Source organism: Choristoneura fumiferana, chromosome 17, assembly GCF_025370935.1.
Source record: "Choristoneura fumiferana chromosome 17, NRCan_CFum_1, whole genome shotgun sequence".
Classification (NCBI taxonomy): domain Eukaryota; kingdom Metazoa; phylum Arthropoda; class Insecta; order Lepidoptera; family Tortricidae; genus Choristoneura; species Choristoneura fumiferana.
Genome location: NC_133488.1, coordinates 5,488,994 through 5,516,538, shown reverse-complemented (window position 1 = coordinate 5,516,538; position 27,545 = coordinate 5,488,994). Strand labels below are relative to the sequence as shown.

The following is a 27,545-nucleotide window of genomic DNA, read 5'->3' as shown; positions in this document are numbered from 1 at the left end:
CAGATTATTGTATTGTCACGCAAATTACATAATCATTCCAAATTTCAAGTCAATCTGACTACTGGAAGTTGGTCAAATAACTTGCAAGATTTGACTACAGACAGACAGACAGGACAGACACGGGACGGCGCAGGTGAAACTAAATAAAAGCTTGTAAAAAGCTTGTTATAAAAATACACACTTCATCCGAAAATCCTATATATAAATATTAATTGCTATGATCATGGTTTACCGGTATTATAAAATCTTACAAAGCGTAGGACACTTTTAGTAAAAAAACACTCAATTTTAGTATTAAAAAAATGTGTTGCGACTATACCTGTGTCAGATTTCACAGCATATCCTATGCTGTAAGATTAATTGTTAGTCCTTTAGCGCCTTATATTCCTTCCTCCAGACAATAAACTTGTGTTTTTGGAAAACTGTGGCTCTGTCCATGGAGGTCAATTTTGCCATTGTGTTGTAGTTTTACCGTTGTACGGTAAAAAAAATTTAGGAAACGAAATATGAGACAGCGCGGTTCTTCTACATTAAAATTATTGAACTGAAGACGACAATAAATTTAAAAATTACTGACATACAAATAAATGTGACTAGTGGTGATAGTCTGGATGACATTTCCATGACATTATATTTTTAATTATCTAACCAGCCAGTACTTCATTCTAAGTTTCTTTCAAACCTCTTTCATTCAGCCTATTTTGTTATGATTGCTAGACTAATATTACAACCGATATAACCTAATGCTTTCGTTGTTAGTGTCTTTTTTAGCGATTTTTTTTCTTTTTAGTACAATTTTTTTAGGGAACGTGCCAACGGAACCCTATTAGTGAGAGTCCGCTGTCTGTCTGTCTGTCCGTCGGTCTGTTCCATCCCAGCCTCCTCTCAGAACAAGAGGGCTTGGGCCATAGTTCCCACGCGGGCCCAGTGCGGATTGGGAATTTCACTTCACACGCTTTTGCAGGTGGTAGGACCTTGTGCAAGGTCCGCCCGGATTGCTACCACCATCTTGCTCGCTAATCCTGCCGTGAAGCAGCAGTGCTTGCACTGTTGTGTTTCGGCGTGGAGAGTAAGACAGCCGGTGAAATTACTGGCACTTGAGGTATCCCATCTTAGGCCTCTAGGTTGGCAACGCATCTGCAATTCCCCTGGTTTGCAGATGTTTATGGGCGGTGGTGATCTCTTACCATCAGGAGACCCACTTGCTCGTTTGCCATCCAGTCGTATAAAAAAAAAACACGCACCATTGAATTGCTTCGCAGGTTTGTGCAGATTTCCTCACGAAAGCAGTGCAGGGTTCCGACTGTTACAGGGCTCTATCTCTTGAGTCGTAATAGTCAGACACTTGAAATTTTCACAGATTATGTATTACAAATACTAAAAACAGAATAAAATAATTATTTAAAGGGGGCTCCCATACACCAAATGACTCGCATTTGGCCGGTTTTTTTGTGATAGGGTACCAAGGAATTCCAAAAAATATATTACTTATATGACCGCGGCATGGCGCTAGCGTCTACGCAAAATGTATGCAAATATTTAGTTACATTTTACAACACGTGTGATATTTTGCCCGAGAACTATGAAAGTTTATCTAAGTTCAGGACTGCCAATGAAAGTAAATAACGCTAGGCTAGGTATTTTATCCTAACACCCGGTTTTTACTTACATACAGCCAAACCATTCAAATTTTGACCCGCTAAGTGAAATTGTAACAAACAAATTACACTACGCTTTTGTTGCGATACGCCATTATTTTACAAGCTTTTTATTAATTAATAATAAGTATAGAACATTCTTGTGTTGTTGACCCAAATGGTGGAACCGATGCAGATGTCGAAGCGCGCATAAACAGGGCTCGTGCCGCATATGCACAACTCAAACCGGTCTGGACGTCCCACGTAATAACACGGCGCACAAAAATCAGAGTTTTCAACTCAAATGTCAAATCGGTTCTCCTGTACGGGTGTGAGACCTGGCTCGTCAAGAAAGCAATCACCAGTAAACTCCAGGTTTTGTGAACAAGTGTTTGCGTCGCATATTAGGAGTTTATTGGCCACGAACCATTACAAACACTGGACTGTGGGAGTTGACGAGCCAGAAGCCAATTGATAAGGAGATCCTATTGAGGAAGTGGCGCGTGTTGCGGAGACCCGATGCTCATCTCGCCAAGCAAGCGCTGGAGTGGCAAGCTGCTGGTAGTAGGAGGCCAGGCCGACCCCGAATCACCTGGAGACGGTCGGTTGAGAAGGAGATCTCCCTAATTGGGTACCATTGGCGAGACCTAGAAGCCACAGCACAGGACCGTGACGCATGGAAGTCCTACTGCGAGCCCTATGTCCCTGCTGAGGGACTACAGGATTTCATCATCATCATCATAGAACATTCTTGAAGGCATCTAGTTGTTCAAGCAAGTTTTCATGTGGTAGAGCCTTACTGTAACCACTTGCTGACTGCAGTACAAATGGGCCGGCTTGACCGGAGTAGTACCAACCTCCATCTGAATACCGGCGTGAAATAGTACCTTTGCCCAACTCCCCTCCCCCCTTTTATCCTGCCCCATACCGCCCAATTTAGCCCCCCCCCTCCTCCCTTTAGGCCGGCAACGCACCCGCAGTCCTAATAATGCTGTAGGTGACCAAGGGCGGCGGTGATCACTTACCATTAGGTGACCCGCATGCTAGTTTGCCAGCTATTTGATAAAAAGAGTAGATTGATGACCTCAAGAAAAAACATTACTTTCTTTGGTTTGCCCTGACTTAAAAATACTGAATTTCATGGTTAATTGCACTTTATCGAAATGCTATTACTTATTCTTTGTAAATAAACATAAAAAAGTAAAAAAAAAAAAAAGAAAAAGAATCATTATGCGTCATCGAGTTTCGAACTCCTTCTCTTACTACATACTTCTAAGAATTGGTACCACTGAGCCAAACTAGGTGGTCACGTGACCGCCCGAAATAGTCAATACCTTTTTACAACAGATTATATTTGACATTAGCTACTCACACCACAGTAAAATGGATCAAAATTTACTGCATCATACTGAAATTTAGGTATTATAGATCCTCTCCATTTTGTGATTTGCGACAACAATATGCCCATAACTAACTATCCTCAAAAAATCGCGTCGAAATAACGTCTGTGGAAGAAATATTGATGTACCAAAGTTTGTATGGAAGACGACGCACCTTAAATGTATTTTTGGTATTCATATTCGTAAGAACGAAACAGGTATAAGGACCTTTCCGACCTCCTGGCTTATTCATGACTGTTATAGTTATAATATAACCGTACTTCCGTATTAGATTCAAACTCAAAACATCATTACGCAATCATTTATCCATACTAATATTATAAATTCGTAAGTGTGTGTTTGTATGTTTGTCAGTTTTTCGATCGCTCCGTATCGACGTGATTTTGGCATAGAGATAGTTTATGGGCCAGAGAGTGACATAGGCTACTTTTAATCCCGCAAAAATGCACAGTTCCCGAGGGAACAGCGCGCGATAACCGAATCCCACGCGGGCGAAGCCGCGGGCAAAAGCTAGTAAATAATAAATACAACTAACTTCCAATTTGTACAAATACAGAAAATCATAATTTCATAACCAATCTCGTTAAGCAATGTATATAAATTTTAATAATCACCGGCTGTGATGTCAACTATCTGGTTTCCCCAGTACGAGTATACGAGTTTTACCAGTTTAAAAAAATAACTACATTATAAAAAAATGTATTACATAAAACAAATTATTGTCTAGGAAATGAAAGCGTCGTCTGTTTCACACGTACAGCCAAACCGGTGTGCAATGAAGATTTTAGAACAGTTAACCACATTTTATCTCACTCTTATTATTGTTACACAAGTTTTTGCCCGCGGCTTCGTCCGCGTGGAATTCGTTATCGCATTCTGTTCCCTCGGGAACTGTGCATTTTTCCGGAATAAAAAGTAGCCTATGTCACTCTCTGGCCCATAAACTATCTCTATGCCAAAAATCACGTTGATCCGTTGCTCCGTTTCGACGTGAAAGACGGACAAACATACAAACACACATACACACTTTCACATTTATAATATTAGTAGGTAAGTATTGATGATTATTATTATGAAGATATACTTGCTTTATTTTTTTATAGTTCAGTTTTTTAATAGACTAGTGTACAGCAGTTTTGAAATAGCTAACTGATAGCACAGAATAACTAATAGTAAGTACTTACTACCCTGATAGTGATAAGATTTAATTCCACATAATAATGTTCCGGTTTTAAAATAGGGTACTATCTCTTACCGTTGATATTATAAAAGGAATAACTTTCTAAGTTATTCCTTTTTTTATTTCCAGCCTGGAAAGGAAACCACTGTTTGTGACATAAAAACTTTTTAATCTTGTGAGCCTAAAACTGTTACTGGCCGTCGAGATGCATTTTATGAATAAAAAAGTATCGTAGCTCTTCTGTTACAAAAAACATATTTTTATAATCTTTGAATTAATAATATTAATGTTGGTAAACAACCACCACGCTATTTTCACAAGAAAGCCGCCATTGTTTCCTAGCCATCCTTAACCGAAGACCACGACTACTCTACTAAGAGTGTAGTGTAGCGAATTAAAAGAAAAATAATTGCATTAATTAACTCAAAAGTCCTGCAACCACTATCCTAGCCTGATTAACCAATCGCAAACGTGACACAAATGTCAAAATTATCAAACGGACCTCACGGTACAAGTGCCAACAGCTTGTCACAGAAACCCTCAACCAAAGCAAACCCAGCATCTAACAACAAAAAATATTTCCACAGAAAACGCGTCCGAAGAAGAAACACAAGATTTCCTCCGTGAGATCGTAATGCTCAAGCACGTCGGTTACCACAAGCACGTGATCCGTCTGGTCGCGTGCTGCACCAAGCAGACTCCGCTCATCGCTCTGCTCGAGCACGCACCTCGGGGTGATCTGCTCACGTTGCTCAGAGCTGCGCGAGGAAAACGACGCGATAGCGATGTGAAGGTGCAGCGGCAGCTGTCTGCAGGGGAATGTAAGTCTAAATTACTCTGCTCGTATCCTCATCGCTCTGCTCGAGCACGCACCTCGGAGCGATCTACTCACGTTGCTCAGAGCCGCGCGGGGCAAACGACGCAATAGCGATGTAAAGGTGGAGCGGCAGCTGTCTGCAGGGGAATGTGAGTCCAAATTAACTTATGCTCATTGTTCTGCTCGAGCACGTACCTCGGGCCGATCTGCTCAAGTTTGCTCAGAGTCACGCAAGGCTCTGCGAGATAGCGATGTGAAGGTGGAGCGGCAGCTGTCTGCAGGGGAATGTGAGTCCAAATTACCCTATGCTCATTTATCTGCTTGAGCACGCACCTCGGGGCGTTCTGCTCACGTTGTTCAGAGCTACACAAGGCAAACGGCGCAATAGCGATGTGAAGGTGAAACGTTAGTTATCAACTTATCATTAAGGGACTGCAAGTCCAAATTGCTCTCTGCTCATCGCTCTGCTCGCGCGTACTTCAGGGTTATTTGCTCACGTTGCCGCGCCCCATTGCGTAGCCGTGCGAGGCAAACGGTGCATTAGCAAGCTAACGGTAGGTAAATCAGTAATTGCATTGCAGAAATGAACATTGTTTATTTAAGTAATATATTTTTATGAAATAAGGCAGCCAACGAACAAGTAGCTGATGATAAGATTAGTCAGCAAGCAGCACTGCCCGTGGACACCGGACGTAAACGACGGTACGGACAGTAAATGCGTTGCAAGCCTACGAGTAGATAGATGTCTAAAATTTAATACCTCATGTGTCTGTAGGGGTCTGTACTTTCCCCTCTTATTCACTGCCGCATTCGGAGTCAAATTCAATCATTAAGTACTTCTTTCTTGCCATATGGTTTTTTTGACTGTGGACAATATTTTTGTGTAAATAGTTCGTAAAATGGTATATAACTACTACTACTTAATAAGTAGATGGATGGATTGTTCGGGTAAAAACGGTTCGAGTTTTTGCCGCACACACTTACACTAAGCCGGATACACCGAACAATTTATTTAGTAGTATTTACCTAATTGCTTTGGGTTGGCTCTGTTGTACCTACGACAAAATATCGTTTACATATATAGTGAATAATGTATTCCTATCAGGAAAAGTTGATTCTCAGTTAAGCATTACATCTGTACGTAGCAACCCTCAATCCTCAATCGCAATATCGCAGTTTACTTAGTAGCTACTTGGATATACCTAGTATTACTCTATTAGCTCGCATACGTGACGAACACTGACTTGCAAGATACGGGCCTTGCCTAGTTTGTAAGTCAGGATTCAACTTATTTAATTGTGCTATGTTTAACCTAAGTTGTCTTTTTCTTTGTAATTGATCATTCCTCTCTTGTGCAATTTAGTCTTATTGAATAAAGATTTTATTATATTATTATTATTTTTAGCCCTCTTGTTCTGAGGAGGCCTGTGCCCAGCAGTGGGACGTATATAGGCTGGGATGATGATGATGATGATTATTATTATTATTAATATTGTGCAACAGCAAGCGCCTACATGGCGCCTACCAAACTGTTCATAGCAAAGCAGTGAGATGGAACATTACTGATTGCCATTGTGGATTATTCAGGAGGTTATCTTGTAATAAAGGATTTTACAACTGTATTTTTCAAATGCCTTGTTCCAAAGTTCTAAGTTACTTCGTTTGTTATTCCCGCAATCCCCGTGTTGAATCGATAAACATTGTAGAACTTATTTAATTACTGAGAATTGCGCCTTAAGATCGGTAGTGGGTAGATAAAAGATTTATCTAACAATTCAGGCGTATCTTAGAAAAAAATACTACAAGTCAACCTTTGCGTGAATGAGAGGATATTTTTTTATTTAGTACAAAGAGTGAGGTAGTAACTTATCCTAGTTATCCTCCAATAGACAGAATTATATTTTTATAACCTATCTAGTAGTTAGATACATTCAATTATTATTGATAGTAATTTGGCATTTAAATTCTCTATGAAATACTTACCGTGAAAGCGTTCTGCGGCAGATCAGTAATTACATACAAATATGTAGTGCACAAAGGTTTGCCATCGTATTTAAAAGCTCTAATTTATCGTGCTCTTTCAATTCGTTTCCGTACATAGTTCAGCCGTAAAATTTTCATTTTGACATTTGACACTAAATAATAAAGTTCCATATTAACGGATATGAAAATACAATGAAAATGTCACTCATTTAATACAATCATTAATTGACACTTCGGGTGCCGTCGTCGTATTCCGTCCAATTGAGATCCGACTTTTCTCGATGGAAAACCGCATTTATCAGTCGTGTTGTGTCGTGACGCATCAGAACGGTATCGGTGTCATACATTTTATATAGTTGCGTTCACACTTATCTGATGCAGTGTGTTGACAGCTTGTGTTGTGTCGCATCAAAGGTATAGAGAAAGAGAGACACAGAGAGCATCACAACACAACACGACAGATAAATTTGAATGCGGCTGCGACATTTATACCTTTATGTTCCAGCGGAATACACAAATTTGAGCGACTCCGACCCGCCAGTGGACCAGAAAGCCTGCTCGTTTGGAGAGCAGAGACAGAGACACTATGTAGCTGAGCCAGCGTTACAGCTGGACAGCTGTACTATGCGAGAGTATGCGCTGCAAGTCGCTCTGGGCATGCAGCATTTGGAAGAGCGGGGAATCACGCACAGGTAAGCAGAAACTAAAGATACAGGCAGAAATATCTTAAAAACCGGCCAAGTGTGAGTTGGGCTCGCGCACGAAGGGTTCGTTACCATCTATACAACATTAATTAGACATTAGCAAAAAACGGCAAAAAAACACGTTTGTTGTATGGGGGCCCAGCTTAAATATTTATTTTATTCTGTTTTTAGTATTTGTTGTTACAGCGGCGACAGTTATACATAATCTGTGAAAATTTCAACTGTCTAACTATCACGACGGTTCATGAGTACAGCCTGGTGACAGACGGACGGACGGACGGACAGCGAAGACTTAGTAGTAGGGTTACCCATTTTTACCCATTGGGTACGGAACCCTAAAAAATACTTGATTTGCTCCTCCACGACGTAGTGCGTCAAGCTATGGAAATAGCCGCGCCTGTGTAATTATTTGCAGTCGTTCATTTCCGCCCCCTCTGTCTGTGGAAAATAAAAATAAACAACGCAAACGTAGCTAAACCCATAACCTAAACTACCACCAATAAATAGACTATTACAAACATAGTGATGGTCGACTCGAGTTGGGCTTAACTCGAATCAACTCGAGTTGAATTCTCTCCAACTCGAGTCAAAAATATATAAATAAATGATTCGATCTCAAACAATAATTTCCTTTTTTTACTTTAGTTAGTGTAACTCTCCCAATATATTATAAATAAATAATATAAAAAATTGAAAGAATTGAAACATAAAAATATCATTTGTTTGTCTGCTCCATTTTTTGTTTAACTTTTAGTGCAAATGTGAGGGAGTAAATTGGTAAAAACTTTGAAAAATCTCTCTGTTTCATCCAGTTAACTCGAGTTACGTAACTCGAGTTCAACCCGAATTACATGAATTTTAACTCGAGTTAAATCGAGTTTTGTTTTTTCCCGAGTTGGCACATCACTAACAAACATGAGACTCCGCAAAGTAACACCAGAATCCATACAGTATTTAGAAATAATTTTGACAAAAACCACTTAATATCAAGTTAGCAGCTTATTTTTTTTTTTTTTTTTAGTTATAAGTACTATGTAAATATATTTGTTACGGAATGTAGAGTAGACCGTTACCAGTTCAATGCATCATCATTGAACATTGAATGATGATGATGATATATTGATCAGTGAAGGGAGTTCCGGGTTCCATTTGTGACATTCTGACTGCGAATGCACCCCTAAAAAATTTCGGCTAGTGTACATATGGTATAATAGTTATGGTTGTTTCGGCTAGAGTTAAAATTTGGCAGCCCACTGAGTACATTTATGATTGTCTTTAAAATCAAGATCATGATTGATTTATTTATGTCTCAGAAATTCTCCAGACATACAACTAGTGAAAAAACTCGCCTGTAGATATTTTTATCACTTATACTTACCTTTACTTACCTTACCTTAACACAGACCTTAATAATTATTATTATACATGCAATACAATGTGCTTACAGTAATTAAAATGTCCGTATGTACAATTCCAATGTACAATTCGGCAGAAACAGCCTTGGCAGACTTATATTTTCTAAAATGAGGGTTCATACCTACCGACTGGAATTGGTTTCAAGCTGGTACTTGGAATGGGTATATTTAGGGGTCCCCATGGTCAGCTTTGAGAGCGTCTGCCAAGCACTTCCGGCAAAAAAATACTGACATATTTCGCTTTTCCTGTATGTACAGTCAAGGGCAAAGATATGTATACACGGCCTTAATATTAAATGTGTCTTGTAGCTAGGGAAGTGACAATGAAACTTAAAAATCGATTAATGAATCGATAGTAGATAATTTTGTCGGATAAGGAAGAATCGATTTTTATAAATAGTTTTGTTTTTAAGAACTTTACGGGATCACTTTATTGTCTGTCCTCCATCATCGTTATCGTCGGTCTATAGCATCCACTGCTATGCATTAACATGGACCGCCTAAATGCGTCATTTCTCCTTTTCTTTCTATTTTTTTTTTTGAGGCTTAAGTGCACCTGTGTGATTATGCCAGCCTCATTGAAAGACTCGATGGCCATTTCTCCTTGTTTTTGGCTATTGCTAAAGATAACCAAATTCAAAAAATAAAATAAAAAAAAAACAAATAAAATTTAAAGGCATTTTGAGACTATGAAAATAACTTGGTACTTAAGTACCTATTCCTTTAAAGGTTATCTATATTTTTATGTATGTCTGCAGGAAAAAAAATTCAGATGAATTTGCCAAAGCCAAAAAGCGTGAGGCCATTAAAAAAAACAATAGACGGTTTGGCGCGATAAATTTTCTTCCGCTCTGTTAGAAATTGCGTATACATTTTTAACGGTTTTTAGGGTTCCGGAGCCAAAATGGCAAAAACGGAACCCTTATAGTTTCGCCATGTCTGTCTGTCTGTCCGTCCGCGGCTTTCCTCAGGGACTATCAATGCTAGAAAGATGTTATTTTGCACGGATATATATGTAAACTATGCCGACAAAATGGTACAATAAAAAACTCAAATAATTTTTTTAGGGGTACCTCCCATAGACGTAGTGTTTTTTTCTCTCATCCAACCCTATACTGTGGGGTATCTTTGGATAGGTCTTTTAAATCCATCACGGGTTTGTTAAAACCATTTTTCGATTTAGTGATTTGTTTGCGAAATATTCAACTTTAAAGTGCAAATTTTCATTAAAATCGAGCGTCCCCCCCCTCTAAAATCTAAACCGGTGGGTGGAAAAATTTGAAAAAAATCAGGATGGTAGTAAGTTTATCAAACTTTCATGGAAAACTATAACGGCTAAGTTTGCTTGAGAATTATTAGTAGTTTAAGAGTAAATAGCAGCCTAAGGTATAAAATATACCTAAACTTGGAAGATTCCGTATAAAATACTTAGAAAAATATTACTTAATTTTTTCGTAATGGCTACGGAACCCTGCAGCTTGATACCCAAGGAAAGATAGGACAGTTTTATTCCGGAAAATTACATAGTTCAAAAATATGGAACCAGCTTCCTCGGACATTTTTTCCGGAGCTTATAGGAATCTAAAAACGAGTCTATCAGTCTCTCAAAGGGCCGGCAACGCACCTGTGAATCGCGATACCCCTCGTGTTCGTGTTGGCAGGTGTTCATGGGCGGCGGTGATTGCTTCCCATCAGCTGACCCGCATGCTCATTTTCCCCTCTTATATAAAAAAGCTACGGTTTGATAGCTGTTTTCCTGTCAATCATTCAAAGGTTAACTTGGAGAGATTATTTCAAGGGAAAAGTTCGCCTTCGTACATGCCATTAACATGTTATCTGTTTTTTTTTTGTACACATAGTACAATACATAATGTCAGCGGCCGATCGTAAAATCCGCCAGATCACGAAATCCCTAGGCATATCGTGAAATGACGCCATTTCATGAATTGGCTAAGGGACATCCCCCATATCGTTAAAAACTCACCGTTTAACGATTTTCCTAGTGACGTTTAGGCAGATCATGAAATTCCTAGGCATATCATGAAACGCCGCCATTTCATGATTTGGCCAGTTTAGGCAGATCATGAAATTCCTAGGCATATCATGAAACGCCGCCATAACGGTTCTAGTGGTCACAATTCATACTAACCACTCCTCGCTTTGCTCGTCGTGCCTAAATTTTTCTTTTTTTCGGCATACCTATCAAAGGAATAGAATATCGACGAATGCGTTGCTCTAATCGATCTGCCGTATTGTTTCTCTGGCACATCGTGATATGCCTGGCCAACTTAGGCATATCATAAAATGGCGCCATTTCACGATATGCCTAGAAATTTCGTGATCAGGCGGATTTTACGATCGGCCGCCGACACATACTTACATACGCTCGAAGAATATAACGCTCCTCCGGACTGTCGGATAGTCGGCACTCTAACCACAAATGAGGAAGAGGGAGAGGTTTTTGTATGAAGGCGCAATTCGTTACACATTAGGCCGCTAAGTAAGTAACAAAGTATTTGGTTTTAGTTCATATTTACTCGCTAGGGTTCATTCTGAGCTAAGGTTCGGAAGGTCAAGGTCCCGTACGGGGAAAGCGGCGGGTGTTTCTGAGAAGGCCCCGACAACAGGCTTCCCCGGGTAGCTCGAGATATAAATATACGCTGAACAGCCTCCGCGTCCGTATTCTGAAACTCAGGCGTGTAGGTTTGTGATATAAACAATAATACACGTTTCAAAAACGAGCCGGTTTATGTTATGTAATTATATTTTTTATACAAACACAAATAGTAACCAGCCGTTGGGTTTTAGTTATATGAAGCGAATGAAATTTTAAGTTTAGCATCAACTACCTGATGATAACTAGGTAATATTTTAATTATTTTGAGTTGAGTTGTATTGCGTACAATTTGGCACGAGAGAAAAGTGGATCTGTGACGTTGAACAGGCTGTCCTGAGAACGTACTGCTATGTTATAATTAAGAATTTGAATAGACTCATTATAGTCTATCTATTACATAGTAGTACGTTCTCAGGACAGCCTGTTCAACGTTACAGATCCACTTTTCTCACGTGCCTTATAGTACGCAATACAACTCACATTACAGGTCACATTATTGACCTAAAACATTCCCAAACTCTTATATAATACACCTGAATCATTCTAACTACCTATAACCGGTGGGTTATACATATTTACTAAAAGACTATGTAAGTACAGGGCATAGCCTTAGGGCAACAACTAGAGGTAAGATCAGGCATGTTCTAAAACTGTGTTCTAAAATAATGTTTTACTGATTAAATTACGGGAAGGGGATGCTCCGAAGTACCTATTTGCACAAGTTAACGAATAACATTGCCATCAGGCTTTACTAGATTTAATAATTTATTCGACATCGTTTTAGTCAAACGTCAAACAGTTTTTAATAATTCACGGTTATTTATATTAAATAGGTATACCGGGTGTGGCCTGTAATATGAGCAAATAATTAAAACATAGATCATACTCCTCAAACTGAACAACATTAGTTCAGCGACTTTTAAAAATAATTAGTTTTTTTATTTTTTATTACACATACGTTTATTCGAAGAAGCAATGTAAAGCGAAATGCTTGATGTTTGTAGCGTGACAGGCGACGTCAGTTGGGTTCTGGGATGGCGTACATTGATAGAGTATTTAATTTGTATAAAAAAAAATAAGATTTAAAGACCCCATTATTTTTAAAAGTCTCTGTACTAATGTTGTTCAGTTTGATGATCTATGTTTTAATTACTTGTTCGTATTACAGACCACACCCGTTATTTGCTACGGGATGTAGAACATGATAATTTTTAATGAGTTACCGATATATCGATCGATGGAGGGGGGGCTCCTACGAAATTCGTATTAAATAATATTAACGTAGCGGTACGGCCAAATACGAAGTTCGAATTTTTTACTTCGTAGTATATGTATGGCTAGTTGCAAGTAGGTATCATGATCACGGGTACATACCCGTTACCCGTACCCGTATAACATCAATATGTCCAATATGTTTTAAATTACTTAATTCATAATATTGCATCAGTTTATTGATAAAGTATAACTTGAGGAGACTTTCTTGACACCCTTGTAAAAGTTTTTTGTTTATTTTATTAAGTCGATTCGATACCTTTATTGGAGTATATTGTCCAATTTGCTCAACCATGTTTCTCAACACTACGAAAATATGTAAGTCTACTACTTATTTATTTGTTTCTTTGTTGCCTAGGCACTTCTAAGCCGCCGAAATCAAATGATTTAGATGAAATTCGGTATACATTGAATCCTGCTTAGCTCCCGCTCCCGCGTGATAGCGATAACTGAATTTTACGTCAACTTTCGCATTTATAATAATATTATACCTTGACAAGTTCGTATATGACTATGCCACTCGATGGAACTCTGTCACAGGGAGCCTTTGCTACCTTTATCAAGATTTTTTTTATAACAACGGCAATTGCTGACTGCAACAGGGTATTTATTTACCAGTGTACCTATTACTGGCTATTACTAAGTGTCAAATACGAACTTGTTAAGGTATAGTAGGATATTGCTGGCCTTTTTAGAGTTCCGGAGCCAAAATGGCAAAAACGGAACCCTTATAGTTTCGCCATGTCTGTCTGTCTGACTGTCTGTCTGTCTGTCTGTCTGTCTGTCTGTCTGTCTGTCTGTCCGTCCGTCCGTCCGCGGCTTTGCTCAGGGACTATCAATGCTAGAAAGCTGTTATTTTGCAAGGATATATAAGCAAACTATGCCGACAAAATGGTACAATAAAAAAATAAAAAAAAAAACAATTTTACTTCCCATAGACGTAAAGTGGGGTGATTTTTTTCCTCATCCAACCCTATAGTGTGGGCTATCGTAGGATAGGTATTTTAAAAGTATTAGGGGTTTTCGATTTTTCGATTCATTGATTTGTTTGCGAAATATTCAACTTTAAAGTGCAAATTTTCGTTAAAATCGAGCTTCGCCCCCCCTCTAAAATCTAAGCCGGTGGGTGGAAAATTTGAAAAAATTCAGGATGGTAGTAAGTATATCAAACTTTCAAGGAAAACTATAAACTATAACGGCTAAGTTTGCTTAAGAATCATTAGTAGTTTACGAGTAAATAGCAGTCTAAGGTATAAAATATACCTAAACTTGGAAAATTTCCGTATAAAATACGAAATCCTTAGAAAAATATTACTTAATTTTTCGTAATGGCTTCGGAACCCTATTTTAGGCGTGTCCGACACGCTTTTGGCCGGTTTTTATTTCTTTTAAAACACTTGATGACTTAGGGCCAGTAAGTACAGACGGACTGCTTTCCAACTGCAACGAAGTAACCGCAACTGCCGACTGCCTACTGCTCATACATTTTTATCGCAGTCAGCGTGCAGTTTCCGTGCAGTTGTGCCGACTGCAATGGAACTGCAGTGACAAATGGGCAGTCGGCAGTTGGCAGTTACGTTGCAGTTGGAATGCAGTCTAATTCTAGTTCAAAAGCGATTTATTAGATTTTTTTTCGGTTTGCGCCAAACTGACTCCTGTTGTCCGTATTTTGTAAAGTATAAAATTTTAACGGCTGCCCTACCTATACATTTTGGAGGTCTGTGTTTTTGTATTTAAGTAAAAGAGCTTATTCAATCAGTACCACTACCATGAGTTTACAGTGACCGTACTCGATAGCGACGGCGTAAATTATTTGTATGGATAATTGTACAGCGCCTCTACAAATAATTTACGCCGTCGCTATAGAGTACGGTCACTGTAAACTCATGGTAGTGGTACTGAGGCAAGACATGTCAACGCACATTGAGATCTCAGTATAAGTACAGAATTCATAGGCCATGCGAAAAACTCAAACTGTGGTCAAAAAAATCTTATATCATGTGTATTGAAATATTTAATAAACTGCCGGACACATTTAAGGACAACCATTTAGAAACATTTAATACTTTGACGAAACAATGGCTATAACAAATATTATTTTATTATAGTGTAAAGGTTTTTCTGTATGATAATGATAATGTTCGCTTGAAAATAATCAAAATTGTAATAGTATTGGAACTATTTTATCGATTTTAATAATAATTGTAATGACAGTATTTAAAATAACTGAGTGTAATTTTAAATTTTCATCTTTATTATTTTTTAACTGCGTGTACACCTGTAAAGGTAGGGTTAAGTGAAACTTAAGTGTAAGCATATGTAACTGCAATCTAAAACCTTAATTCATTTCAAGTCCGTCTGCACTGGCACTTAGTTGCGTTCCAGAATACGCCCGTGTGCCCATGCCGCCCGGCCGTCTCTAGACTCGTTTGACGCGTTGCCATGACAACGGTGATTGTGTTACGCATGTGCTCCGTTAGGGACACAATAATTTACAACTCGGAATGTACGCGCAATAATGTACGACGTGATAATCCGAAGCATTATCGTGTCCGATTATCATGCCGTACAACATGGTCGCGCCGCGCATTATCAGGGTGTACAAAATATTGCGCGCGCTGTAATGTAGTACGCTTTGATTTAGGGGATTTAGGGGGACATTGTAGATAATGAGGCTTTTAGGGGCACTTGAACAAATATTTTGCTTTATGTAAAATTAGCAAAATGTTGCTATAAGTTACATATATGCAAGCAGGAGATGTTCTGGTTAGCTTGACGTGACCGGTCCCCTGTAATAAAGGTGCGGTACTTTGAACATCAATCAATAAATGAATAAATATCATGGGACAGTTGATACCAATTTACCTAGTCCCGAACTAAACAACTTGTACTATGAATACTAGGCAACGGATAAACATACTTATACGCCCCCCCCCCCCTACATACGCCTATGTAAATTAATAGTAGATTATTGTCGTGGCCTGGAAGTAGGCAATTGCTGGCTGAGTATGAGTATTAAACGGACGAGCTTGCGAGTCCGTTTAACTAATACGAAGCCAGCAATTGCTATTCCAGCCGAGACTAATATAAAGCTTTTCTCAAAAATGGTTAATAATTCTGAAATAGAATAAACTTTTTCTCAAAATATATTATAAAATTTAATTTTATTCCAATATGTTTCTTATGCTTTCCCGCCTTTTTTCATTAAAAATAAACTGCAGGTGTATTTTTCCACCGAAAACACCACAAGCTATTTCAGACCCAATAGAAAAAGTCCGGAGTTCCCACAAAATATCAGATACTGGCCATTAGAATTGGCTGTATTCGACTTGTACCAACATTTCCAAGGCCTATTTAACTTAAAACAAAAAAAAATGTGACTGATTGCAGGCGCGCTAATTCATTATTGTCGAGCTAGCGCGCCTGCAACCTTTTTAACTTTTTAATTTTTCACTGACCATAAACTATGCACTTCACCTTCTGATATGTAAAGAATAATGTCAACTTTAACGGACATTTTTGAGAAAACATCTTAACCATAAACCTAAGTACATTTTCCCCAAAAATCAAGGCTGTCTCGTGTACAACGCCCGCAGAAAAAACATCGCAGAGTATTTGTGATGAAACTTGTTGCTAAGTGACGGTTACCAGGCGCCGCCTCGATATTCGATTTCTCTAGCTCAGTGTTTTTCAAGCTGTGGGTTGCGACCCCCGCGGGGGCGCGGATGCCCCTGAAGGGGGTCACGGTATCTTTAAAATACTCTCAACGTTCTTGTGTATGATTATTCAATATATTCAGAATATATTCAATGTTTGCTGGTATTATTAGGGTTCCGTACATACCCCAAAACGAAAAAATTAAACCTATTAAAGTTTACGTACATACCCGACAACATACCCGTACCTATCGAAAAGTTGTCATTTCCAATTCAATATCTCAAAAACGGCTGAACCGATTTTTATAAAACACACCTAAGAATGATTGCAAGTGCAAGGAAACTCGGTTTCGCGAAAAACAGGGATCCCTTTCGTTCGCATAATTTGTTTTGACCTAATTATTATCTTGTTTGGCATATTACGGTTTTAGAATAAATTTAGTCGGACTAATATATATTTTGACTAATGTATATTATGCATATTATTATAAGCTTATAATTATGTGTCATATTTTTTGACGGCCGGATAGCCAAGTGGTTAGAGAACCTGACTACGAAGCTTGAGGTCCTGGGTCCTATTCCCGGCCGGGGCAGATATTTTGTATGAATAATATGAATGTTTGTTCTCGGGTCTTGGATGTTTAATATGTATTTATCTATGTAAGTATGTTTATCCGTTGCCTAGTATCCATAGTACAAGCTTTGCTTAGTTTGGGACTAGGTCAATTTGTGTCAAGTGTAGGTAAGTGTCCCATGATATTTATTTATTATATTTATTTACAGAAACCATAATTTCAGTTCCAACATTTTATTAAACATAAATTAGGTTAGGTTAGTTAGTGGGACATATATGTTGTCCAGGCGCGAAGTGCCTAAACTACGCAGAATAGGGGGCCCGCGAAGCGGACCTTCGTTGACTTCGCTTTTGTTCCTAAACAAACATGTTATGTTATGTCTTTTTGTATTTATACTGTTTGATGATTATGCTTTTAAATGTTCTTTTTAATGACCGAATTCCGGTTCTTAGCTTAGATCTTTCATTAACTTTGAAATGACAATGTCAGTCAAGGCTTTTCAATTTCAACTTTACTAAGTTAATTATTTACCTAGCTAAACGAGATGAGATAAATTATGTCATGAGACAGAAAAAGAGTGAGATAGTAATAACGACGTATCAGACAAAGATGAAGTATATCTCGTCTCGTTGGCTTTGCTTTAAGACAAAAGCACCTTAACAAAAAAAAATCTTCTATCTCAATTTCAGAGACCTAGCAGCCCGAAACATCCTAGTGGACGGCGCGGGCACCCTCAAAGTGGCGGACTTCGGTCTGTCCCGCTCTGGCGTGTACGTGCACACACGTGCGAGACCAGTGCCGCTGCGCTGGCTCGCTCCTGAAGCCATATTACACTCGCAGTATTGCAGCGCTAGCGATGTGTGGGCGTTCGCTGTGCTACTGTGGGAGATCGCCACCTTAGGTCAGTATCACCACAGATACACGTATCTCTGGCTCAGGGTACCACTACACTAGCTCGCATCTGAGGCCGTCCTGTTCTCACAACACTGCAGCGCAAGCGATGTGTGGGCGTTCGCTGTGCTACTGTGGGAGATCGCCACCTTAGGTCAGTATCACCACAGATACACGTATCTCTGGCTCAGGGTACCACTACACTAGCTCGCATCTGAGGCCGTCCTGTTCTCACAACACTGCAGCTTAAGCGATGTGTGGGCGTCCGCTGTACTAACTACTGTGGGAGATCGCCACCTTAGGTCGAACCACAAACAGATACAAGTGTTTCTGGCTAAAGGTGCGTTCGGTCGGGGTAGCACGATCCCACGCGAGCTGAGCCGTCCGTCTAGATACGGCCCGGCTAAATCCGAACGCAAGCCTGCTCTTTATACACGGCGCGGCGGCTCGTGCGTGGGTCACAACACAACAACGCGAGCTGATGAATTAATATGGGGCGCGCTTTGTAACCAATGTAAGCCGAGTGGGCTTTACGCATAATTTGTGAATTCCGAATATTGTTTAGGCAGAAAACTACTTACGCATAAATTATTTACGCAGAAAGTTACTTTCGCATACTTAATGTAACTTTGAATATTATTACCACCACTTTTATGTCTTGAAAGCAAATATTCATATACATTTAACGACTAAGGCGAAGTCGACAGAGCTGCTCTTCGCGGAGCTCCTATTCCGCCTAGTTAAGGCGCTTCGTGCCTTGACAAAATACTAACCTAACCTGTAGTTGAGCAATCACATTCCCTGGGGTTTCTTTAATTTGTTTTTTCAAAAACCTTCGTAGGATTGTTTGTTTTTTACTTACGGAGGGCCTCCCCCCCCCCCCGTCCCCCTTCTTTATGCCCGTGCTTCTTTTACTGGTGGCTGTTCGTTCCATTACAATTACAATTCTAACCTTAATAACCTATTTTTCTATTCATCAATAGTAAGTAGGTAATTTATTTTCGGACATAGATTTGGATTATGTAATTATTATTATGCGTTAACTTTTGGAAAAACCTGTGTGTATGACAAAACAAGTGCGGGGGATCCGACCTTAAAAACATGTCCAGTTTCCGTCCTAGCAACAAATAAGACTAATAACAGATGTCAGATATCTAATTATATTTTTTTGTTTACTTCCAGGCGGCTTCCCTTACGCAGAGCTAAGCAACCACCAGGTCCCACCATTCCTGGCAGCTGGCAGCCGTCTCCCAAAGCCAGCTAGAGCCTCCAACCGCCTCTACCAACTGATGGTCTTGTGTTGGGCAGAACTCCCAACCGACCGGCCAACCTTCGCTCAAATAGTCGACAAACTGAACGACCAAAAACAACTTTACATCGACTTAGAATGCATCCTACCGCCGTCGTACGACGAAGCGCTCAGCGACTACGATTTTGCAGACGAAGAGGTCCAAAGATGACCCGTGTAAAGACTGAATCTTATTATTGTTATTTTTATATCACTCCAGAGATTTGCACTGTTAATATAATATTTGGTATGTGATGGCCGTATTTTATTTTTGTGGGTGTTTTGTGCCTACCGGCCGGGCGTTGGCTGAGGGGTAGCACCACTGATGTATTAAACTGGGTAGCACTAACAGATTACCTGGTACCTACGGATGTTTTTAAGGATATAATTAATAAATGCGCAGCATAAAACTAAGATCAATTTATTCTAGTGAATATTACATTAGTTATCTTACTTTTATCATTTAGTACCTGGCCCTACCACGAAGTGCAAAACTGGAACTTCATGTTGCCGTCCCGCCCGCTGACGCTTATGTCATTTAATACGCGAGTGAAAGGGACGATGTGATTCGAACTTCGATTTGCGAGTTTCGTAGTAAGTAGCCCCTCGGGAGTGCCGTCGATCCAGAACCAGGATGTGAATTAATTATAAAATAATGCCTACTTAATAATTAATAAAATAATCCATTGAAAGTCGGTCCATGACGTAGCTATAGAAGTTACAATTTTTGCATTATGGATTTTTTTCTGTTGAATACTCGTATTATAATGGTAGTATATTTTGTCACTGGCTGAATGAGATAAAAAAAAAATCACCTCTCCAATGAGTGGTAGGTAGGTTAGGTACACTTTGACAGCAAGCAAATAGTGATTACCAAATAACGATAGCCCCGCAATCGATAGTTTTTGTAGAGCGTCGATTAGTATCCAAAAATCATCGATAGAATGCATATTACAAATAGTGAATAAGCTGTAATAAATAGATACTATGATAACAATAACTTAAGTTTCTGAATTTATCTTTTTTACGTCAGGAATGATAAAAATGTTGTGTTACTTTACTATCCTTTTGATTCTTTGTCATAAATTATTTGTGTCCTGCTGGTTCTTGTAGAGTGGTCATTTCATTAATCGGTACAGACTAGCCTTAAAATTATCCATAAATAAACAAAAAACCAACTACTCCCGAATGCGTGCACCCGGCCTGTCAGCGTGATCGTCTGTTTTCTTTTTGGTTCCTCTTTTCGGGTGTTTCTTCGTCGTTGGAGCTGGTTCAGTAGTTGTTGTTGGAGCTTCAGTTGGTGGTTCAGTAGGTGGTTCCGTAGGAGGTGGAGGCGGCGGAGGCGGCGGAGGCGGCGGAGGCGGCGGAGGCGGCGGAGGCGGCGGAGGCGGCGGAGGCGGCGGAGGTGGTGGAGGTGGCGCAGGCGATGAAGTCGGCGGAGGTGGTGGAGGCGGTGGTGGTGGAGGTGGCGGAGGCGGTGGAGTCGAAGCAGTTGTAGTTGGTTCCGGTTTTGGTGGCGGTGGATCAGGAACTGGAGTTGTAGTAGTAGTAGTAGTAGTAGTAGTAGTAGTAGTTGGAGTCGGTTCCGTAGTTGCTGGTGGAGGTGGAGGTGGCGGTTGAGGTGGGGTGGAGATGGGGATGGAGGCGGGGGTGGAGGTGGAGGTGGAGGTGGAGGTGGAGGTGGAGGTGGAGTTGCTGGTGCTGGAGTTGTGGTAGTTGTCGTAGGTGCTTTCGTGGTTTTCTTCACAGTCAATTTTAAATGCTGTTTCGTAGAAGGAGATCCTTGTAGCATCACTTTGACGATGCTTAATGGCATCCAATGGCCTGGCATCACAGCTTCCACTGGGTTCGCGATAAAGAGTAGAGGGTCCTTTTTAGGGTCTGGAAATTTAGCGGTGCTTGCTATCGCCACCATTAGGATGAAAACTACGCTTTGTAACACTGCAAAAAATCATGGTTGTCTCGTGAGCTTGACTCGCTTAGTATGTAAAGCCCCCAAATACCTCCACCCTTTACCCCAAGTCATGTGCCTCTATTGAATACTAATACAACTCTATTTGAAGCGATATAGTGTTTTTTACACCGACCAATTTGGGAAAGATGATACATCTCGCAGACATCAATAACACTTTAATGTTATGTTTAATTAAATGATTCAACTTGTGAAACTAGTGTACTTACAAAAAAAATCTTAATAATGACCTACCATTTGACTAGTTGAATTGAAACTAATGTTTTTTTTTCTTGTGTGGAGGAATACAACTTTAAAGAATAATCAACATTGGACTTCATTTTATTTATGTGTTTAACGATTATATGTAAGTAGTACTGTATTAATTAAATCTATTAATCAAGGCTTTTATTTCATGTGTAAAGGTCAATTCGATCTGAATTAATAAATTTGGTAGCAATAGTTTCTCAAACAGCAATATTAACCACATAACAAGTTGGCATTTTTTACGGCAGTTACTTTCTTTATGACAGTTAGTTACGGCAGATACTTTCTTTATCTTACCGAAATGCTTGATTATTCCCAAAGACTGATATATGTATCTTTATCGAAGCTATACTAATAAAAAGCCCGACTTTTCTTACTTATTTTTCATTGTGTTTAATGAGTTAAATAACAACGAAGAAAATAAAAAAACCACACTTTAAATTGCTTATCTGCAAAGTACCACTTACCGAGTTGTATTACTATTCACTGGAGATACACCACTGATAACTTTAGGCCCAAATCAATAAATACCCACCAGGCAAAGAGTTATTTAAATTATAAAGAAGCCAGAACAAGGTCCCTTGGTCACATCCAGTTTTTTAGCTTATTATTTATTTTTCAGTTGTAACATGCTGATACTACAGATTTGAAAACTAATAAAGTAGAGTGAAATTTTATTCCAAGCAGATCCTATTCCGTAGTTAAGTAGTTAGTTTAGTAAGCATGCCAGAAAGCAAAAAGGAAGTCACGATAACGACAGTAAATGTAACAAACAACTTAGACAACGGTTTTCAGTTCAATAGTTTAGTATTTGCATACTTACTCGCCCGCAACATTGCTAAACATCAATGAATTCTTTTTCAGCTTCATGCAGTAATTATTCAGTATTTGCAAAATGCGTTAAATGAATGCAGTTCAATTAAGTCCAAGAACACTGCCATTTAATTTTTAATTACAATTTGATTAATTTCTAATCCACTCATTACTGACGAGTTTTAAATTTGAGATCGTAAAGTTGTTGATTAATGTCCGTCGGACGGAAGCTGATGTATTTCGGCACTTCAGTGAAGAGAGAGTAAGTACGTATATAACTATCAATTGGAATAATAAATAAAGGAATATGTATTTCGAGATGGCTGTTTTGCGATGTGGCTGAATTGATATATACTGAAGCAAAGCTGAGCTTGCTGTTGGAAGTGATGGAATTAAAGACTCTGGAAAATCTATCTTTTTCATGGAAAAAGTAGAAAACAGACTAGTTTAAAAAGTAATCATGTAAGAAAATCTAATATGTCAATAAACCCTTTTTTATGAATTACTAGCTTTTACCCGCGGCTTTGCTCGCGTGAACCATAAACATTTCCAAGAAGCAAGCAATAATGCAAGCATGTAATTATGCAAGAAATAGCGCAAGCAAGCATGCATTCAAGACTGCATTCCTGTATGCAAGTAAGGATGTAAGCAATCGAGCAAGCATGCATGCACTTGCATGACAACTCACCCACTCACTTGAGCATGCAAGCAAGCATGCAAGGAAGCATGCAAGCAAGCATCTAAGCAAGCATGCATTCAAGCAAGCATAATCCCAAATGTGCAAGAAATAGTGCAAGCAAGCAGGCATGCAAGGCAACATTAAAGCATGCAAGCAATCATGCAAGCCAGAATGCAAACAACAGATCAAGCAAGCAGACTCCCAAAGTTGCAAGCAATAATGCAAGCAAGAATTCATTCAAGGCTGCATACAAGCATGCAAGCAAGGATGCAAGCAAGCATTAAAGTGAGCATGCTTCGCTTGTGTAAACCATAAACATTACACAGAAGCAAGCAATCAAGCAAGCATGCAAGCAAGCAAGCAAGCAAGCAAGCAAGCATGCAAGCATGCAAGCAAGATGCAAGCAAGCATGTAAACAACAGATCAAGCAAGCATACTTCCAAAGTTGCAAGCAAGCATACAAGTGAACATGTAAGCAAGCATGCATGCAAGTATGTAAGCAAGCAAGCAAGCATGCAAGCAAGCATGCAAGCATGCAAGCAAGATGCAAGCAAGCATGTAAACAACAGATCAAGCAAGCATACTTCCAAAGTTGCAAGCAAGCATACAAGTGAACATGTAAGCAAGCATGCATGCAAGTATGTAAGCAATTATGCAAGCAAGCATGCAAGCAAGCATGCAAACAACAGATCAAGCAAACATACTCCCAAAGTTGCAAGCAATAATGCAAGCAAGCATGCAAGTTATTTACTTAGTTCAAATATTTATCACTTCTCACGAGTAAATCATTAAATACATCGGTTGAATTGAGATTCTGGGATTTTACAAAATTTCCGTGGGAATTCCCGAAAATGACGTCGTGGTTTTCATTGACGTTGCATTAAAAACAACCATCCCAAATTTTATTACTCTGATCTCAGCGGTTGTTATTTCGAGATTTTATCCCTACCTCGTGGGAATATCGGGATAAAAAGTAGCCTATATTTTATTAATCTCCCTACATACCAAATTTCATCCAAATCCGTCCAGCCGTTTCAGCGTGAAGGAGTAACAAACATACTCACTCACTCACAAACTCACTCACTCATTCACAAACTTTCGCATTTATAATATTAGTAGTAGTAGTATTAGATAAGCATAATTGGTAAACGATAAACGCTATCACAGATTTATTTTTTATCTGTATCAGAATCAAAGGGTCAGGGTACTTTATTTTCAGCTTGATTTTACTCTCAGTTTGTCGTAGAAAAAAGAGGTCCTTCTATTTCTAAGAAACCAATTTTATTTATTTTACTAAGTTACTTATGTTATGAATCACGCAGCTTTATTGATATTTTACAGTGTGGTCAACTATAACAGTCGCAATAACTGTGGTTGTTGTCTCAGCAGCAGGCGAAAAACACCCTGATACAAAAACTGATCCCCTCCTTTTCATCGCCAATCCAGTCGAGGCCAACATGCCGGGACACTGGGTCCCGCTTAGCATCGTTAAAATTATGTTAGAACCTACTTCTACTCCCACTAAAGCGACGAACCAACCACGAAAGTTTCACCATTGAAGCACAGCGATCCTCCTCCACCGCCACCTTCACCTCCACCGCCACCTTCACCTCCACCTAAGCCTGAACCTACAGAGGCTCCTGCCACAGAACCTGGTACCACAGAAGCCCCTGCTACAGACCCGCCCCCTACAGAGCCACCTGCTACTGAAGCTAAAGCTACGGAAGCTCCTAAACCTGCTCCTACAGAACCAGCACCAACAGAACCAGCACCAACAGAACCGGCTCCAACAGAACCAGCTCTAACAGAACCAGCTCCAACAGAACCAGCTCCAACAGAACCGCCGCCAGAACCTACAACTGAAGAGGCGACAACGAAAAAGGCTAGTCCGAAAAGGAAACCGACGGATGATCAACCTAACATACCGGGCGGGTAGAAGCGACTAGATTTAACTACTTTTATTGTGTTCTAATTTTAAAAAAATATGTCTGTGTCTGATTATGATAATAAAGTTTTGTGTAATACAAAAATACATTTCTAAATTTAACTACCTGCCTAGCCCTGCCTAGTAGATAGGGTACTATGTGTTGGTGTTCAATAAAGTAATTGTTTTGTATTGTATAGGTAGTATTACTAGAAGTAGAGTAGGTGTGTACCCATACCTTCAAAATTCATACTTTTGTGTAATAATAACATCTGTTTGTGAGTATGTATGTTTGTCACACTTTCACGCCAAAATTGCTGGATCCATAAAATTTGAGTATATTTATAGCTGGACCCCGTTATGTATATCCATCGTGATAGATCCACTCATAGCTCTCATAGCTCTATCAGGGTAACGAGTAATAATTCAAAGGTTATTTTTTAGGGTTATTATCTCGATCACCACGGAATTGAGATAAAAACCCGAAATCTAATACACGTAAGTCAGCAAACATGCTATTTTGAACGTATGTTTTTCATATAATGTAAATAAAGATCATGGTGATTTTTTGATTATATTTCAATTTTTTTTTCAACTGACGGACTTACCTAACGGGCTACACGCCACACCAGTGTGTAATCGTTCTTGGTTCTGGCCATTGAAGGACAATTTTTTTTACTGTAATATCAGTTTGGCGAGTGGATATGTACAGTAAGTAAGTGTATGTAATATCTATGAGAAATAATAAAAAAAAACCGACAGCGCAAACCATTCCTATATATTACAATACTCTTTGGCGCAAACGCAAAGCGGTAGTGTACTTAACTAAGCTACAAAACTAAACTGACAGCTGTCATTGTCACCTTCACCCTATTAAAAAAAAATAGCTTTGCAGTTAGGGGATCTGTCCCATAGCTAAAATAAATTGACTACATACATCGCCAATGTCGCCAATAAAATTTAGTAATAACGACTACTGAACGCTAAAACGCAAAGAACAGATATAATAAAAAGTGTAATAGAACTTAAAAATCATATTTTAATTTCGATATATTTACTACAGATTGAATACAATTAAACAAACTTTTGTTAGAAAGTCCATTAAAAACCAATGCCATCGTAAAGAATGTGTGCACGGCGCAAAACAAGTGCCGGCCGGCTACCTGCAAAAAACGCAAGCCTGTGCGGTGGCGCCGGTCCTTGAAAACTTACCTTATTGCATGAAGAAGCGTGTTACCAAAGCATTGTTAGTTCACTTGACATAAAGTTTTATTTCCTGTGACATAGGTACGATTCTCAGCGCTGCAGCTTTCATCCAGCATTGAACGCGTGCGTTTAAATAGTTGAGAGCCACTATCGATCTATTTATTCCATCGACAAACATTGTTTGAATATCGAATACGCACAGTACAGTTTGATGCTTTAAGTATGTATCTCGCTTGAGTGAATATTTTACCAGATTTAAATCAAGTGATCAAATTACACTCAAAAATAGCAGTATCAATTATTTGTTCCATAACAAGTATATAACGCCAACACAAACTACAGTAATCTTAATATATTTTCAGAATACACATAACAATATATTTATTACAGTATGTCCGAAGTAAAAAAAACCGGCCAAGACCGTGTCGGACACGCCCAAAATAGGGCTCCGTAGCCATTACGAAATTATTAAGTGATTTTTCTAAGGGTTTCGTATTTTATACGGAATCTTCCAAGTTTAGGTATATTTTATACCATAGGCTGCTATTGACTCTGAAACTACTAATAATTCTCAAGCAAACTAAGCCGTTATAGTTTTCCTTGTAAGTTTTATATACTTACTACCATCCTGTTCTTTTTCAAATTTTTCCACCCACCGGTTTTGATTTTAGAGGGGGGGGGGGACGCTCGATTTTAATGAAAATTTGCACAAAGTTGAATATTTCGCAAACAAAGCACTAAATCGAAAAATGGTTTTTACAAACCCGTGATGGTTTTAAAAGACCTATCCAACGATACCCCACAGTATAGGGTTGGATGAGAGAAAAAAATCACCCCCACTTTACGTCTATGGAAGGTACCAAAAAAGTATTTGATTTACTGTACCATATTGTCGCAAGTTTACATATATATCCGTGCAAAATAACAGCATTCTAGCATTGATAGTCCCTGAGCAAAGCCCAAACGGACAGACAGGCAGCAATGGCGAAACTATAAGGATTCCGTTTTTGCCTTTTTGGCTCCGGAACCCTAAAAAACTGCATTTAAGTCTCATTTGTTCGAAAGAATACAAATTCTACAGATCAAAATAAAAATAGAAAAAGATTGCCTTAAATTGGCACATCTGTCTGTAGGGCTACTACGGAATTAGAAAATCGAAGTTCGTATCGTACCGTCGCTGACGCTAATATATTATTTCATACGAGAGTAGAGGACGGTACGATACAAACTTCGATTTTCAAATTTCTCGTAGTTGCCCTACTGGATGAAA

The 27,545-nt window shown here is 39.1% G+C and overlaps 1 protein-coding gene and 1 long non-coding RNA gene across 3 annotated transcripts in view; both read left to right on the top strand.

Annotated features, from left to right (window-relative positions):
• Positions 1-19,684, top strand: part of LOC141437291 (uncharacterized) — a 218,060-nt gene extending 198,376 nt beyond the window's left edge. Inside the window, exons 12-15 of the mRNA XM_074100564.1 lie at positions 4,805-5,038; positions 7,523-7,709; positions 17,946-18,157; positions 19,330-19,684. Of these exons, the coding sequence (XP_073956665.1) occupies positions 4,805-5,038; positions 7,523-7,709; positions 17,946-18,157; positions 19,330-19,607 (911 nt within the window). The 3' untranslated portion in view covers positions 19,608-19,684. The remainder of the gene's footprint in view (positions 1-4,804; positions 5,039-7,522; positions 7,710-17,945; positions 18,158-19,329) is intronic.
• Positions 19,685-22,635: 2,951 nt separating this feature from the next.
• LOC141437292 (uncharacterized) lies at positions 22,636-25,175 on the top strand. Of its 2 annotated transcripts, none has more exons than XR_012452372.1 (2): positions 22,636-22,728; positions 24,487-25,175. It is a non-coding gene; the product is annotated as an uncharacterized lncRNA (long non-coding RNA). The 2 variants fall into 2 exon arrangements; XR_012452373.1 differs by having other exon boundaries at positions 22,636-22,732.
• Positions 25,176-27,545: the final 2,370 nt, after the last annotated feature.